Source organism: Hyperoodon ampullatus (genome assembly GCF_949752795.1).
Source record: "Hyperoodon ampullatus genome assembly, chromosome: 1".
Lineage (NCBI taxonomy): Eukaryota > Metazoa > Chordata > Mammalia > Artiodactyla > Ziphiidae > Hyperoodon > Hyperoodon ampullatus.
Window position 1 is genome coordinate 80,156,427 of NC_136914.1, and position 18,687 is coordinate 80,175,113.

Genomic DNA, 18,687 nt, shown 5'->3' on the forward strand with positions numbered 1-18,687 from the left:
CTATCAACGGCACCAGCAGATTTCCAACCAATACAGTGTCTGGAGTTTAGTTTTTACTACAAGATCCCTATAAATTAAAAAATAGCTGTTTTAGAAAGATTGAAAGAAAAAACGATGGCCAATGCTAGGTTTTTTTACTAATTCATTCAACAACAAACACTAAGAATATCTACCACTTGCTAGGCAAACTTCTAGTTGCTGAGGATACCACAGTAAACAAAAACCAATATAGATGACTGTCCCCATGGAGCATATATGCAACAAATAAATCATCAAGTGTATAAGCTATGAGAAAAATAATTAAGGGAGTGATGGGGTGGTGAGGGAGGGGCAGTGATAATATTAACTTTGGTGTTCAGGGATTCGTGCAAAGGAGACTTTAGAGCAAGAACTTGAGGGAGGTAAGGTACAAGTCATGCTGCTTTCTGGGCACGAGCATTCAGGGCAGAAAGAACAAGTTCAAAGGTACCCGAAGAGAGATCCTGCTTCTTATTATGTCTAGATTTGATAGAATAATAAAGTAGTTTCCTTGTTCTGTAATCTATCAGGTTATAATTTTCGATGTGGGGCCCAAAGGAGATGGAGGAAGCTGGTATAAGATTTCAGCCAACCCTCAAATCTGTTTTATGCTACTATGGCCCACAAGCCAAACCTGACCCATTAAATGTGTTTATAAATAAAGTTTTATTGAAACACAGCCTCATTCATCAGTTTACACATTCTCTGTGGCTGCTTTCATGCTACAACTGCAGAGTTGCTGAGCTCCCACAGGCAACATATGGCTGTAAAGATTAAAGTATTTATTATCTGACCCTTTACAGAAAAAGTGTGCTAATACTTTCTCTGTGGAATTCAGAATGCCATCAAAATCAGTGCTACCTGCACCAAAGAGACATGTGACCATTAGTTAAACAAAGCTCAGTAACCTCTGCATAAGGAATGGGTAGGCATCATTTTGTCTAATTAATGAGCATCTTAAACACCCTCACCATAGCCTACACAGTCTAACTAGAAAAAGGAAAAATGGAGATTCCACTTGTGGTCTAATAAATACATGCTTCTTGGCCAGTTACACATATTTCTTTTAAGTCATAGCAATATAATTATGGAGAAGAACTTTTTAATTTCTTGGTGATATAACAAGCTCCTTTGTTTACTTTCCTAGCTGCATCCTGGTAACCTGGAAAAAGACTCTGAAGTCAGAAAACTCAATTATTTTCTCTAAACTGGAAAAATAAAAATCTCAAAAAATTACAGCCTCTAACCTTAGGCAGGTTCAGAATAGAAAGGATGGAAAGTCAGAGTTCTGATAAAAAAAGAGAGAAAATGTTCTAACTATCCCAGGGGTGGCCAGTAATGGTGAAGCTTTCTCAGTGTGCCTGAAACATAAACATACTAACCCCGTCAAGATCGAGGTACCACCCACCAGAGATCATTCAGGAAACCACAGCTGCTAGGGGCTCTGTACGCAGAATCTGCTAAATCTTCCAGTGATACTTTGAGAGAGCACTGGGATCTCCCTAATCATTTAAATTCTACAGAAATGAAAGACCTGAGACTATTCCCACGCAATGTTTCACTCCACCAGTGTGTATATTTGAGTAATGACTCATACCGGTGCAATTTGACTATGCATTTACCAATAATACCGATGAAAAGCAGACATAGTTAACTACTTTGTCAACCTAATGGAACCAGAAAGGAGTGAGACAAAATATGTGATGCTAAGAAGTTCTCTGCTTCAGTTTAGTCAACATCTAATTTGCTAAAGGGATGCAATCCTATAAAGTATTAATCATGTAATTACTAACCACAAAAGGGTTCAGCTTTTTTTTTTCGATTTCTTAAGAAATATCATTCCTTCTCCCACTAGTCAACTGATGCTTCTTCTAGCAATTTTTTTGCTAATAAAATTTATTTTAGGAGAAAACAAGGCTTTCTAGAAATGATGCACCTTTTCAGGGGAAAAGTAAAGAAAACCAGCACAACATAGGGACTCACCACAACAACTACTTAAACAGAAGAGATTTAATCCCTAAATAATTTAATAATTCATGAGGAACATTTCCAGGAAATATTTAAAAAGGACATTCAAAATTCAGGATGTCAGAAAATAATTCTAATTAAACATAATCCCTCCCCAAAGATTTCTCAGTACTGCAAAATGCTTAAGGACAGAAGTTTCTTTGTCAACAACTGAAATGATAAATCTGCTTTTAAAGTATAATATTCAAGGGACTCTGACCTTTTGTGCAACATTCAAAACTCAAAACAATATATCAATAACAGTGAAGCCTAAAATGTAACAGTGACGTACTTTCCCCTAACTACAATAAGCCTTGTATTCCCAAACAGAGCGCTGTTATAATGGGAGCAAAGAGCGAAGGCCAAAGAGTGTGGGCTGAGTAATACAAACTCAATCGGTGTTGTTTTTCTTTGCTACAAATTGAGATAGAGGATAGTGCATTTTGGTGCAAAGTTAGAAACTAACATTAAGGATCTAGATGTGAAATCAGACTTCCAGTTTTAATTTGCTATGCAGAACCTTAACCCAGAATTCCATACAGCACATGGCCCATGCCCCACATTTTATCTAAAGAACAGCATTTGCAAAAGCGTATTGAAAGTCCCTACAAACTGTCTCTGTATGCATGGGGGGTGAGGAGGAGCAACAGCAACCTAGCAGGTTTAGAAATGGATACGCTTGAATTTTTAAAAATATGCCACTTAGGAAAAAAAAAACAAAAAGGAATAAATACATACCCTTGGGGACAGAGTTTGTCAAGCCATCCCGATTTAACCTTTCTTGCAGATGATCCATAAAAACAGGCATAGGGAGATATCACATTTGAGGAAATGATTGATGAATCAGCCTTTCCACTTGTTGAGCTTAGTGGATAACTGTGCCTATTAACAGGGACGAAATTCGCTGCTTTTTGAGTCTTAGATTTATATGGCTTTGAATGTTTTCTTCTTAAACTCTGAAAGCATTCTTCTACTGTTGAATATTCTGATTCCGAAGCAGAGTCTATAGGAAGATTGTTTTTGTCCTCTCGAGGTATCCAAATATCTTCTACTTTGTCTTCACTTACATTCTCCATCCTGTTATCATATATGCTAAATGGAAAAAGAATGGTTTTAATATTTCCCACAGCTCTATGTGACTTAAGCCATTGGTTACTTTTTCTATTTATAAACAACCAATCACAGAAATTTAAGGCCAGGAAAAGTCGTGGAGTTCAATTAACGCATCTGATAATTTTGGAAACTTCCTGAAAAGTAGAAATCTCTCATTATACTAACACATATTTGAATACTACTAGAAGTAGTGTATTTTTTCTTATGTATCATTTAATCTGACCTGTTTATTTTGGGGGTTGAGTGTGAGTGGTAAGGATGGAGACTGCCATATTCTCTGCATCACAATTTAAACGTCTTCACCAGCACCAGTAAGTGGCCAGCCACTTAATGGGCCAGATCATGAACCACTACCTCGTGGAGAGAGGTACTGGAGATCTTATTTCCACATGTTGCCCCTTCTCTGACTCTCCAATAATTGACTTCAAGGACCCTATGTTCCATCATAATGTAATAAAACAAAGAGTACATCTGACTGGTGAGAACTTTAGTATTATTTTGCATCACTAATGAGAAAAAAAACTGCACCACATTGCTAACTAGAAAACGAGAAAGGGCCAGGGTACATTCAGAAGGTAAAAGCTGTATAACATATAATATTTACTGGAACACATAGTTGCTAAGTATATTCCTATAGATTTAAGGAATGACAAAACAGATTGGCTCAGCCATTTATGCATACTAAAACTCATTACAAAAAAGTTTTTGCTAATCAATGAAACAGATATGCCTAGGAGTCAAATTACATCCTTCTGGATGTGGTATTCTAAAAATCATTGCCACCTTAAAGGACTTAACTTGGCCCCTTCCACATTCTGCATTGTAGTAAGTTCATGTCAAATGCCTCCTGAAGATTCTCAATTATTTAGTCTAATCTTAAGGAAACCCTCAACAGTATTAGCCTTGGAGAATAAAGGTTAAAATAGACAAATGTTAGGTAATGATGCACTACATCAAGTGCTAATAAAGCTGAGAGAAAAATAAAATTTAAGTTGGTACCTTACAAACTCTAATCAATCTCATGTGTGATCCAAATAACTGGATAATTTTCAAGCTGCTTGTCAATGGTGAACTTCTAATAAAAGGATACATTACATTTGTAAAAATTCTGCACCTCACATAGTGACATTTTGGCACTGCCCCTTTCTTCTTCATAGTAAGGTAACTTCCTATCTTTAAAGTACAAACATGGTCAGCACATATTTGCCACTTTGGGAAAGGGAGAATGGTTTCAATTAGGGAAAGACAAAAATAATGTGCTACAGACTATAGAATCAATTTACAGGCTCTAAATTCAATCACTGAAATGAGTGCTGTTGTCAAAAGAAAGGATTTGAACTTACCAATGTAAACTTCTTTCTTAGAAATATAATATGAGCAAGAATTCAACATTGTATATTATATAACATTTTATTCAAAAGAATTAATCATCATCAATCATGTCCTCATACCTTGATTTGACAAAAAATGAGTTTCTTTCAGTAGTTGTTTCCCCTTTGAGTGTTTCTTCCTGGGTCCAAAATTCATTCTTTATGGATCTCTTCTATAAAAAAACAATACACGTTTTTTTTAGGGGAGCAATATTCTACAAAGATTCACAGTATCCGGGTTTAGTTTTATTAAACAAACGTCTAATTGTTTAGATCAATTTTCAATAAAAACAATTTAATTAGGGTGACTATATTAAATGGTAGCCTTTTGATCCCTTTTTCAATATTTTATTTAAATCATTAATAACATCATTTCAACTACGAAGAACAGAAGATGCTAAGAATAAAATTTATTTACTTTTACTTTCCCACTTACTTTTTGTCTGCCAACTTCTCTTTCATCATGACCAAGAAATAAAATACCAAAAGAGCACAAGTAGTGGAGAGGAAAGACTAAGTGATAAACTGAATAATTAAGATTTGTAAATAGTTAGAAGTCTGTCTATATTTGGGTATAAGGCAAAGTAAAATCTAGTAGCTTTTGTCAGTTTGCCTTTCCTTTTTACAGGGGTTTGTCTTACTCTTTTTTTTTTTTTTAAGTAACTTGTGGTAAATTTTGAAAACCCACTGATCTGTATTCCTAAAATCAAATTGAAATGTATTTCTGTGATATATTTTTAAAGATATAAAGCTGCCATGATTTTACTGAGCAGAATTTCACTGAATGGAAATTTCTTTCTTCAATATAACACATTCTTCAAACAGCTTAAAGGAAAATGAAGAGGCATATATAGGCAGAAAAGCAAAGAATTGAATATGGAAAAAAATTAAAATGTATGGAACTAACCTTGGAATTTTCTAGTCTCTGGAAGAGAAAGGTCTCTCCATAAGGGAAAATGGAAGATGAAGTCTCCTCATTCGTATCTTTTGGGGGAATTATAGGATGAGAATGGAAAGATGTGAATAATGTGAAATATTGTTTTAAAAAAGCATGTGTTTAATTATTTTATAGCAATATCACAACTTAAGCTTTATTCTCTGAGAGTCCAAAATTCTGCTCATAATTCTTACCCTCAAATCAACTCTAAGCACGATTTTCTCAATGTATACACCTCTTACTTCACAACCAAAACACATTACTCACTGTTTCTCAAAGTGTGATGTGTCACATTTGTCCTTGCTAACCTATAGGATCCACGTTAATATAAGTAAGCACATTTCCCCATACAATGGAAATTGTCATGGTGTGTTTATAATGTTAATTCCTAAATAAGAGATTAGTTTTAATGGCAGAAAATTAATCTTAATTCTATTATAATTTTAAACAAATGATCATTGAAAGTTCACTAACATAACAGCTAGATGTTATAGCATTCAAAATACCAGAATACACCTAATATAATCCCTCTAATACCATAACTACTAATGCACTTGTAAGTAAATTATTTCAAGAGGATTTCCACAATCCCTGAATTACACCGATCTACAAGAAAGAATTCTCAACACTTGCGTTTTCTGCTGTGGCAAATTTTTTTAAAGGTTCAGTAGTCAAGTGTTTGCTAACAGCATTGAGAAGAACTGAACTTGTGCACGCAGAATTTTCAAAAAGAAAGAAAAGCCTCTGTCAATGAGCAGTTGACCAGAGCAATGTCAACCCTTTCCTGTTACCATGGCAAAATTACTTTCCATAAATCTATGCCCTGTAGTACAGACTGGCAGAAACCACATAATTTAGTTAAATGCTTTCGACTGTGGTTAATGATAAATGAAGCCTGGGTAAAAAAATCTTTTTACATTAGCATGTGCAAATTTCCAGGAGTCTGCGTATATATTACTGTCTTTCATTCACTCACCTTTAAAAGTGTCTGGAGTACTATGAACCCTGGCAGACAGTTATTCCCACTATTCCCTATTCCACAGGTGGGCTACCTTCTTGATCATGATTTTAACACATGTAAGAGTATCAAATGAGTACTAACTAATTTACAGACTTGAAAAGCTGAGACTCACTTTGCTGTGTCATAGATTTTCCAGTTGAGGTAGGAACATTTCTTCTCTCACGGAAATAGCTTAAGGCAAAGGGAAAAATAGATAAAATACGTAAAAATAGATGTTACCATCTTGAGTAAAGGATTAATTGTAGGCACATATATTCTTTTTGTTAGAAAAACCAATATTCAAAAATAAGTTTGATTTTAATGAACAAATACAATGGCCAAATTCCATAAGTGTGTTTTTTTAAATAGCCTTAAAGGAAGAGATTTTATTGGATTTTACAAGTGTTTGATTCTTACATTTATAATTCACAAAAGTAAATGAACATATTTGCCCAAGTATTTATGATTTTTTTTGTCTTTAGCTTTACAATTTTGAATAAAAAATCTGTCTGGCTCTAAGATCATAATTTGAAAATACTTAAGACCTTTTCTCAAAGACCTCACAGCCTTGAGAGAGAAATACTACAGGTAATTAATTAGAATACAACATAACAGCAATGCCAGAGGAAAACACTGTGGAAACAGAAGGTAATGAATACCTACTACCATATGAAAGAGTTCTATTTTTCCATTTAAATATAAGGATCAGGACAGTGTCCTTAACTTCTCTTAAATATAAATATGCCCAAGTAACTATAGGAAAGACTATATATATATGTAGTTGTAGTTATTTATTTATTTATATCTATATAAAAGAACAGAAACAAATGAAATAGAATATAAACAAAATTTAAAAATAATGGTAACAAAAAGCTGGTTCTTTGAAAAGATCAATAAAATTTATAAACCTCAGGGAAGGAAAATAAGAATGAGAGACAGAAGAGACAAATTACCAATATCGGGAATGAAAGAGAGGACATCAGTACAAATCCTACAAACATTAAAGGGATAATTACAGATTATTAAGAAAAACTTTATGGCAATAAATTCAACAATTTAGATGAAATGGAAAAATTCCTTGAGATACAAATGATCAAATAGGACACGAGAATAAATAGAAAATCTTAATATCCCTGTATCTATTAGAAAAATTGAATTCAGTAATTAATCACCTACCCACAAAAAGCTCCATTCCCAAATACTGCACTGGTGAGCTCCACCAAACATTTAAGGAAGGAATACTACCAATTCTATGCAAACCTTTTCAGAAAATAGGGAAGGAAGGACTACTTCCTAGCTCATTCAGTAAGGCCAGTATTACTAATACACAACCAGTCAAAAACAAAACAACAGATAAATGTTAGACAAATATTCCTCAAAAACTTAACATGCAAAAATCATTAACATAATATTAGCAAATAAAATCCAACAATACATAAAAAGGATAATATATTATGGCCAGGTGAGAGTTACCACAAGAAAGCAAAGTTGGTTTAACATGGAAAAATTAATATAATTCACCAAATTAATAAAATAAAGGAGAAAAACCACATTTCACAGCAATAGATTCAGAAAAACCAACTGACAAAATTCAAAATCCATTCATGACAAAAACTCTCAGCAAACTAGGAATAGAAAAAAACTTACTCAACGTAATAAAGGGCATTTATGAAAACCAACATCACAATCAAAGATTAAAGACTGAATCATTTTCCCTAAGACTGGAAATAAGGCAAGGAGGTGGGCGCTCACTAGTTATATACACATTAGTTCATATGTTGCAGTCAGTGCAACAAGCGAAAGAAATAAAAAACATTCAGATTGGAAAGAAAGGCCTCTTATAAGCAGAAGTCTGTATCTAATCAACAGTAAATCCTTAAAAATCTACCTAAAAGCTTCTCAAACTGCTAAGTCAGTCTAGCAAGGTACCAGGACAGGGGGAAATATTTTTAAAAATCAATAGTATTTCTAAATACTAGCAATGAACAATTGGAAAAATAGTTTGAAAATATAACTTTTACAATAGCTTAAAGAAACATGAAATTCTAAGGGGTAAATTTATCAAAATATGGGCAAGATCTGCACACTGAAAATTCTAAAACATTGCTGAGAAAAATTAAAGAAGACCTAAATAAGTAGATATATCATGTTCATGGATTGGAAGACTCAATTTTGTTAAGATGTGAATTCTCCACATATTGATATATAGTGTCAACATAATCCCAAACAAAATTCCAGTGATCTTTTTTATAGAAATTAACAAGGTGATGCTAAAATTTACATGCAAATAAGAACAATTTAGAATGGTCAGAACATTTAAAAGAAAGACAAAATTGGAAGATTTATAGTATATGATTTCAATATTTAGTCTAAAACTACAACAATCAAATTTGTGCGGTATTGGTGAAAGGGCAGACATAAAAATCAATGGAATTAAACAGAAAGCCCACATATACTCCCACACATCTATGGTCCAGTGATTTTTGAAAACATGTCATGGCAATTCAATGGGGAAAGGATAGTCTTTTCAACAAGTGTGGCTGGAATAACTGGACAGCTCAATTTTAAAAAAGAAATGAATATCAACCATTACTTCATATCATATACAAAAATTAACTTAAAATGCAGTTTAGGCTTAAATGTTAATACTAAAACTCTAAACCTTCTGGAAACCAACAGAAGAAAAATTTTTCAACCTCTAAGTATGCAAAGATTTCTTAAATAAGATACAAAAACCACCACCCCCCAAAAAAGTTGGACCTTTACGCTGTCACATATTTTTGATAAATGACTTGTTTCTAAAATATAAAAAGAATACTTACAATCTATTAATAGGAATGATTCAATTAAAAATGGACAAAAATTTAAATAGACACTTTATAAGAGGATACATAAATGTGATAATAAATACGGACTCATTAGAATGGATAAACTTAAGGCTGTAAATACCAAGTGTTAGAGAGTATGTTGAATAAATAAAAGGTTTAAATACTGCCAGCAGGAACGTAAAAGGGTACATCCATTTTGGAATACTGCTTGACATTTTCTGATAAAGTTAATTTAAGCTCCCAGCTATCCAATCCTAGAAACTCAAAAGAATTGAAAACATATTTCCAGAGAAATAAATTTTTCTGGTCTTTCTTCATAGCAGTTTTACCCCCAATAATCAATAACTTAAAACAAACTAAATGTACATCAACAGGTGAATGATAAACAAATAGTGGTATAAGGACCTAAGGGATTACTACCAAGCTTGGGGGTGGGGACTAATAAAAGGATACAAATTAATACTAAACATAATAATATGAATAACTCTCAAAATCATCATGCTGAGCAAAAGAAGTCTGGCACAAAGACGTATATCCTATATGATTCTATAAGGGAGTGTGAAAGATGGATGGACTGTAAAAGGACACTAAGAAATGCTTAGGGTTGATGGAACTGCCACTTCTTAATTGTGGTGATAATTTAACAGGTTTACACATCTTTCAAAACTCATCAAATTATATGCTTTGAATTGGTACCATTTATTATGCAAATATTATACCTCAAAGAGTTGTTTAAAAATGAATTTAGCAAACCTACTGTTCATAGGGTTGATACATAAAATATAAACTATATTCCCAAATATCAGCGAACAAAATGAAATATTAAAAGTGATACCATATACAAAAGTATCAGAAAAATATAAAAACCCAGGATTAAATCTAACAAAAGATTTGTAAGAACTCAGTCCTGAGAAATCATTCCTGAGAAAAGTAAAGAAAATCTAATTAAATGGAGGAATATATGGAGGACTGAATACTGCAAAGATGTCAACACTGCCTACGTTCATTTGTAGAATCAATGCAATCCCAAACAAAAGAATTACAGGGGTGGGTATCCATGTGGAATTTAACAAGTTGATCTTTAAATTTATAAGAAAAAGCAAAAGACCAAGAATAACTAAGACATTTGATGAATAAAGTGAGAAGACTTGCTCTGCTAGGTATCAGGATTTATTTTTAAAGCAATGGTAATGAAGACACTACATTACTGATAAAAGGACAGATATATAGATTAGTGAAGTAGAATGGGCATAAAGGCACCCAATATTCATTTAAGTTAAAACAAAGATGTCAATCTTGAGCAATGAGGAAAGCATGTCTTTAATAAGAAGATGACTTGGATATCCACTTGGTATTAAAAAAAAAAAAGTACTCCTACCTCCAACTATACCTAGAAATCAATTAAAGGTGGATTATAGGGGCTTCCCTGGCAGCGCAGTGGTTGAGAGTCTGCCTGCTGATGCAGGGGACATGGGTTCATGCCCCGGTCCGGGAAGATCCCACATGCCGCGGAGCGGCTAGGCCCATGAGCCATGGCCGCTGAGCCTGCGCGTCTGGAGCCTGTGTTCTTCAACAGGAGAGGCCACAACAGTGAGAGGCCAGTGTACCACAAAAAAAAAAAAAAAAAAAAGGTGGATTATAAATCCCAACATGATAGGCCAAAGTTAGAAGAAGATAAAACAGAATATCTTCTGTGTCTTAAGATATGAAAAATTCTAACTCTAAAGGAAAGTAATAGTAAATCTGACTAAATTAAAGAACTTTCATTCATTAAAAGTCACCATCAAAGAATAAAAAAGCAGTATGTAGAAGAGGAAAATATATATTCGACAAAGGGCTCATACCCATGGTGCATCAATAACTCTTAAAAATCATTATAAAACACAGAAAATGCAATTCAAAACAACCCCCCTCCCCCCAAATGGGTAAATGACTCAAAAAGCCACCACATAAAAGAAGATAGAAATATGGTCAATGACCAATAAATGTGTTAAAAGGTGCTCTATTTCATTAGTCATCAGAAAATACAAATTAAAATCGCAATGAAATACAACTACCCGCCCACCTGTATGGCTAAAATTTTTTAAATAACGAAATGCTGTTGAGGCTATGAGACAAAAGAAATGCACATACACTGCTAGTGTTAACATAAGTGAGCATAACCACTCAATAATGAGAACCACTTTGCATTACCTACCAAAGTGGAAGATAAGCATATACGATGACAGCAACTCTACTCCTAAGTATATATTCAAGAGACATACATGTAGATGCAAAGAAAAACCACCCAAATGTATGTCAACATAAAAAAGTTAAAGAAGCTGTGGAAGAATCACACAAAAGAATAACATTCAACAGACAAAACAACAAACTGACATGCAGCCACATGGATGCATCTCATAAACATCAGGTTGAATAAAAGATATCGGACACAAAACGTTACTTGCTGTATGATTCCATTTATATGAAATTCTAGAATAGGCAAAAGTAATTCAGTGAAATCAGTGGTTCCCCAATGCAGATGATAGGATATTTACTGCCAATGTGCAAAGGCGATTTTTGAGGGATGATAGAAATGTTCTATATCTTGATTGTGGTCACATGGGTGTATATATTTGTCAAAACTCATCAACCTGTCTATTTAACATCAGTCTTTTTTCTTACATGTAAGTTAGATATAAATAAAGCTGGTTTACACATGTGTGTACACATGTATCATTTACATGTAAAATACTAGATGTGGAGAATGTGAACTATAACAGTAGAATGGATATCATGATATATCTATACGGTGACATATTATACAGCAGTGAAAATGAACAGTCTACAACCATAGGTACCAACATAGATTAAGTCTCAAAGTTAAGAAAAATGAACTTAACTAAAAGACTTACTATACGGCTGCATTTTTAAATCCATAAGACAGTCAAAACTACAGTATAGAGAGGGGATTCAAGATGGCGCAAGAGTAAGATGTGGAGATCACCTTCCTCCCCACAACTACATCAGAAATACATCTACACATGGAACAACCCCTACAGAACATCTACCGAATGCCGGCAGAAGACCTAAGACCTTCCAAAAGGCAAGAAACTCCCCACGTACCTGGGTAGGGCAAAAGAAAAAAGAAAAAACAGAGACAAAAGAATAGGGATGGGACCTGCACCAGTGGGAGGGAGCTGTGAAGGAGGAAAGGTTTCCACACACTAGGAAGACCCTTCGCAGGTGGAGACTGCAGGTGGCGGAGGGGGGAAGCTTCGGAGTCGCGGAGGAGAGCACAGCAACAGGGGTGCGGAGGGCAAAGTGGAGAGATTCCCACACAGAGGATCGGTGCCGACCAGCACTCACCAGCCCGAGAAGCTTCTCTGCTCACCACCCCCAGGGGCGGGTGAGGGTGGGGAGCTGAGGCTTGGGCTTCGGTAGGATCCCAGGGAGAGGACTGGGGTTGGCTGCAATGAACAGAGCCTAAAGAGGGCTAGTGTGCCACAGCTAGCTGGGAGGGAGTCGGGAAAAGGTCTGGAGCTGCCAAAGAGGCAAGACACTTTTTCTTGCCACTTTGTTTAGGGGTGTGCAAGGAGAGGGGATTAAGAGTGCTGCTTAAAGGAGCTCCAAAGATAGGCGCGAGCCGTGGCTATCAGCGCAGACCCCACAGACGGGCATGAGATGCTAAGGCTGCTGTTGCAGCCAACAAGAAGCCTGTGTGCAAGCACAGGCCACTCTCCACACCTCCCCTCCCGGGAGCCTGTGCAGCCCGCCACTGCCAGTGTCCCGTGATCCAGGGACAACTTCCCCGGGAGAATACATGGCTCACCTCAGGCTGCCGCAACGTCATGCTGGCCTCTGCCGCCACAGACTTGCCCAGCATTCCATACCCTGGCCTCCCCCCGGCCTGAGTGAGCCAGAGCCCCCAAATAGCTGCTCCTTTAACCCTGTCCTGTCTGAGTGAAGAACAGATGCCCTCAGGTGACCTACATGCAGAGGCGGGGCCAAATCCAAAGCTGAACCCCAGGGGCTGTAGGAACAAAGAAGAGAAACGGAAATCTCTCCCAGCAGCCTCAGGAGCAGCGGAGTAAACCTCCACAATCAATTTGATGTACCCTGCATCTGTGGAATACCTAGATAGACAACAAATCATCCCAAATCGAGGAGGTGGAACTTTAGGAGCAATGATATATATATATATATTTTTTTCCCTTTTAATCTTTTTCTGAGTGTGTATGTGTATGCCTCTGTGAGTGATTTTGTCTGTATAGCTTTGCTTTTATCTGTTGTCCTAGGGTTCTTTTTGTCTGTTATTTTTTCCTTGTTTTAGTATAGATTTTAGTGCTTCTTATCATTGATGGATTTGTTTTTTGGTTTGGTTGCGCTCTTCTTTCTTTCTTTATTACTTTAAAAAAAAATTAATAGCTATTTTTTATTTTAAAAATGTTACTTTATTTCATTAAATTTCATTTCATCTCATTTTATCTTTTTCTTTCTTTTTTTCTCCCTATTATGCTGAGCCATGTGGATAACAGGCTGTTGGCGTTTCAGCCAGGCATCAGGGCTATGTCTCTGAGGTGAGAGAGCCAATTTCAGGACGTTGGTCCACCAGAGACCTCCCAGCTCCATGTAATATCAAATGGTGAAAATCTCCCAGAGATCTCCATCTCAATGCCAAGACCCAGCGCCATTCAACTACCAGCAAGCTACAGTGCTGGACACCCTAAGCCAAACAACTACCAAGACAGGAACATAACCCCACCCATTAGCAGAGAGACTGCCGAAAATTATAATAAGGTCACAGACACCCCAAAACACACTACCAGATGTGGACCTGCCCACTAGAAAGACAAGAACCAGCCTCATCCACCAAAACACAGGCACTAGTCCCGTCCAACAGGAAGCCTATAAAAACCACTGAACCAAACTTAGCCACTTGGGGCAGACACAAAAAACAACAGGAACTATGAACCAGCAGCCTGCGAAAAGGACACCCCAAATACAGTAAGTAAAGCACAATGAGAAGAAACAGAAATACACAGCAGATGAAGAAGCAAGGTAAAAACCCACCAGACCTAACAAATGAAGAGGAAATACGCAGTCTACCTGAAAAAGAATTCAGAATAATGATAGAAAAATGATCCAAATCTTGGAAATAGAATGGAGAAAACACAAGAAACATTTAATACGGACCTAGAAGAACTAAAGAGCAAACAAACAATGATGAAAAACACAAAAAATGAAATTAAAAAATCTCTAGAAAGGATCAGTAGCAGAATAACTGAGGCAGAAGAACGGATAAGTGATGTGGAAGATAAAATAGTGGAAATAACTACTGTAGAGCAGAATAAAGAAAAAAGAATGAAAAGAATTGAGGACAGTCTCAGAGACTTCTGGGACAATATTAAATGCACAACCATTTGAAATATAGAGGTCCCAGCAGAAGAAGAGAAAAAGAAAGGGACTGAGAAAATATTTGAAGAGATTATAGTTGAAAACTTCCCTAATATGGGAAAGGAAATAATCAGTCAAGTCCAGGAAGCATAGAGAGTCCCATACAGGATAAATTCAAGGAGAAAAACACCAAGACATATTGATCAACTAACAAAAATTAAAAACAAAGAAAAAATATTAAAAGCAGCAAGGGAAAAACAACAAATAACACATAAAGGAAACCCCATAAGGTTAACAGCTGATCTTTCAGCAAAACCTCTGCAAGCCAGAAGGGAGTGGCAGGATATATTTAAAGTGATAAAAGGGAAAAACCTACAACCAAGATTACTCTACCCAGCAAGGATCTCATTCAGATTTGATGGAGAAATTAAAACCTTTACAGACAAGCAAAGCTAAGACAATTCAGCACCACCAAACTAGCTTTACAACAAATGCTAAAGGAACTTCTCTAGGGAGGAAACACAAGAGAAGGAAAAGACTTAAAATAACAAACCCAAAACAATTAAGAAAATGGTAATAGGAACATACATATTGATAATTACCTTAAAAGTAAATTCATTAAATGCTCCAACCAAAAGACATAGACTGGCTGAATGGAGACAAAAATGAAACCCATATATATGCTGTCTACAAGAGACCCACTTCAGACCCAGGGACACATACAGACTGAAAGTGAGGGTATGGAAAAAGATATTCCATGCAAATGGAAATGGAAAGAAAGCTGGAGTAGCACTTCTCACATCAGACAAAATAGACTTTAAAACAAAGACTATTACAAGAGACAAAGAAGGACACTACATAATGATCAAGAGATCAATCCAAGAAGAAGATATAAGAATTGTAAATGTTTATGCACCCAACATAGGAGCACCTCAATACATAAGGCAAATACTAACAGCTATAAAAGGGGAAATTGACAGTAACACAATCATAGTAGGGGACTTTAACACCCCACTTTCACCAATGGACAGATCATCCAAAATGAAAATAAATAAGGAAACACAAGCTCTAAATGACACATTAAACAAGATGGACTTAATTGATATTTATAGGACATTCCATCCAAAAACAACAGAATACACATTCTTCTCAAATGCTCATGGAACATTCTCCAGGATAGATCATATCTTGGGTCACAAATCAAGCCTTGGTAAATTTAAGAAAATTGAAATCGTATCAAGTATCTGTTCTGACCACAACACTATGAGACTAGATATCAATTGCAGGAAAAAATCTGTAAAAAATACAAACACATGGAGGCTAAACAATACATTACTTAATAACCAAGAGATCACTGAAGAAATCAAAGAGAATATCAAAAAATACATAGAAACAAATGACAATGAAAACACAGCGACCCAAAACATAAGGGATGCAGCAAAAGCAGTTCTAAGAGGGAAGTTTAGAGCAATACAATCCTACCTTAAGAAACAAGAAACATCTCAAATAAACAGCCCAAACTTACACCTAACACAATTAGAAAAAGAAGTACAAGAAAACCCCAAAGTTAGCAGAAGGAAAATAATCATAAAGATCAGATCAGAAGTAAAAGGAAAATAAATAAAGAAAAGAATAGCAAAGATCAATAAAACTAAAAGATGGTTCTTTGAGAAGGTAAATAAAACTGATAAACCATTAGCCAGTCTTATCAAGAAAAAAAGGAGGAAGACTCAAGTCAATAGAATTAGAAATGAAAAAGGACAAGTAACAACGGACACTGAAGAAATACAAAGGATCATGAGAGATGGCTACAAGCAACTATATGCCAATAAAATGGACAAACTTGAAGAAATGGACAAATTCTTAGAAACACGCAACCTTCCGAGACTGAACCAGGAAGAAATAGAAAATATGAACAGACCAATCACAAGCACTGAAATTGAAATTGTGATTAAAAATCTTCCAACAAACAAAAGCCCAAGATCAGATGGCTTCAGAGGTGAATTTTATCAAACATTTAGAGAAGAGTTAACACCTATCCTTCTCAAATTCTTCCAAAATATAGCAGAGGGAGGAACACTCCCAAACTCATTCTACGAGGCCACCACCACCCTGATACCAAAACCAAACAAAGATGTCACAAAGAAAGAAAACTAAAGGCCAATATCACTGATGAACATAGATGCAAAAATCCTAAAGAAAATATTAACAAACAGAATCCAACAGCACATTAAAAGGATCAAACACCATGATCAACTGGTGTTTATCCCAGGAATGCAAGGATTCTTCAATATACTCAAATCAATCAATGTGATACACCACATTAACAAACTGAAGGAGAAAACTCACATGATCATTTCAATCACAGCAGAGAAAGCTTTCAACAAATTCAACACCCATTTATGATAAAAAAACCCTCCAGAAAGTAGGCATAGAGGGAACTTACCTCAACATAATAATAAAGGCCATATATGACAAACCCACAGCCAACATCGTCCTCAATGGTGAAACACTGAAATCATTTCCACTAAGATCAGGAAAAAACAAGATTGCCCACTCATACCACTACTATTCAACACAGTTTTGGAAGTTTTAGCTGCAGCAATCAGAGAAGAAAAAGAAATAAAAGGAATCCAAATCGGAAACGAAGAAGTAAAGTTGTCACTGTTTGCAGATGACATGATACTATACACAGAGAATTCTAAAGATGCTACAAAAAACTACTAGAGCTAATCAATGAATTTGGTAAAGTAGCAGCATACAAAATTAATGCACAGAAATCTCTTGCATTCCTATATACTAATGATGAAAAATCTGAAAGTGAAATTAAGAAAACACTCCCATTTACCATTGCAACAAAAAGAATAAAATATCTAGGAATGAACCTACCTAAGGAGACAAAAGACCTGTATGCAGAAAATTATAAGACACTGATGAAAGTAATTAAACATGATACAAATAGATGGAGAGATATACCATGTTCTTGGATTGGAAGAATCAACATTTTGAAAATGACTCTACTACCCAAAGCAATCTACAGATTCAATGCAATCCCTATCAAACTACAACTGGCATTTTTCACAGAACTAGAACAAAAAATTTCACAATTTGTATGGAAACCCAAAAGACCCCGAGTAGTCAAAGCAGTCTTGAAAAAGAGAAATGGAGCTGGAGGAATCAAGCTACCTGACCTCAGACTATACTACAAAACTACAGTCATCAAGACAGTATGGTACTGGCACAAAAGCAGAAATATAGATCAATGGAACAGGATAGAAAGCCCAGAAATAAACCCAAGCAAATATGGTCAACTTATCTTTGATAAAGGAGGCAAGAACACACAATGGAGAAAAGACAGCCTCTTCAATAAGTGGTGCTGGGAAAACTGGACAGTTACATGTAAAAGAATGAAATTAGAACAGTTCCTAACACCATACACAAAAATAAACTCAACATGGATTAAAGACCTAAATGTAAGGCCAGACACTATAAAACTCTTAGAGGAAAACATAGGCTGAACACTCTATGACATAAATCACAGCAAGATTCTTTTTGACCCACCTCCTAGAGAAATGGAAATAAAAATAAAAATAAACAAATGGGACCTAATGAAACTTAAAAGCTTTTGCACAGCAAGGGAAGCCATAAAGAAGATGAAAAGACAGCCTTCAGAATGGGAGAAAATATTTGCAAATGAAGCAACTCACAAGGGATTAATCTCCAAAATTTATAAGCAGCTCATGCAGCTCAATTTCAAAACAACAAACAACCCAATCCAAAAATGGGCAGAAGACCTAAATAGACATTTCTCCAAAGAAGATATACAGATTGCCAAGAAACACATGAAAGCATTCTCAACTTCATTAATCATTAGAGAAATGCAAATCAAAACTACAATGAGGGCTTCCCTGGTGGCGCAGTGGTTGAGAGTCCGCCTGCCGATGCAGGGGACACGGGTTCGTGCCCCGGTCTGGGAAGATCCCACATGCCGCAGAGTGGCTAGGCCCGTGAGCCATGGCCACTGAGCCTGTGCTCCGG

The 18,687-nt window shown here is 35.8% G+C and overlaps 1 protein-coding gene across 1 annotated transcript in view; it reads right to left on the reverse strand.

Annotated features, from left to right (window-relative positions):
• The window catches only part of ARAP2 (ArfGAP with RhoGAP domain, ankyrin repeat and PH domain 2), a gene marked incomplete at both ends in the record, with an annotated part of 192,262 nt that overhangs the window by 165,632 nt on the left and 7,943 nt on the right, over positions 1–18,687 (reverse strand). The window contains 4 exons of the mRNA XM_079704429.1: positions 2,764–3,117; positions 4,590–4,681; positions 5,416–5,492; positions 6,579–6,637. Of these exons, the coding sequence (XP_079560555.1) occupies positions 2,764–3,117; positions 4,590–4,681; positions 5,416–5,492; positions 6,579–6,637 (582 nt within the window). The remainder of the gene's footprint in view (positions 1–2,763; positions 3,118–4,589; positions 4,682–5,415; positions 5,493–6,578; positions 6,638–18,687) is intronic.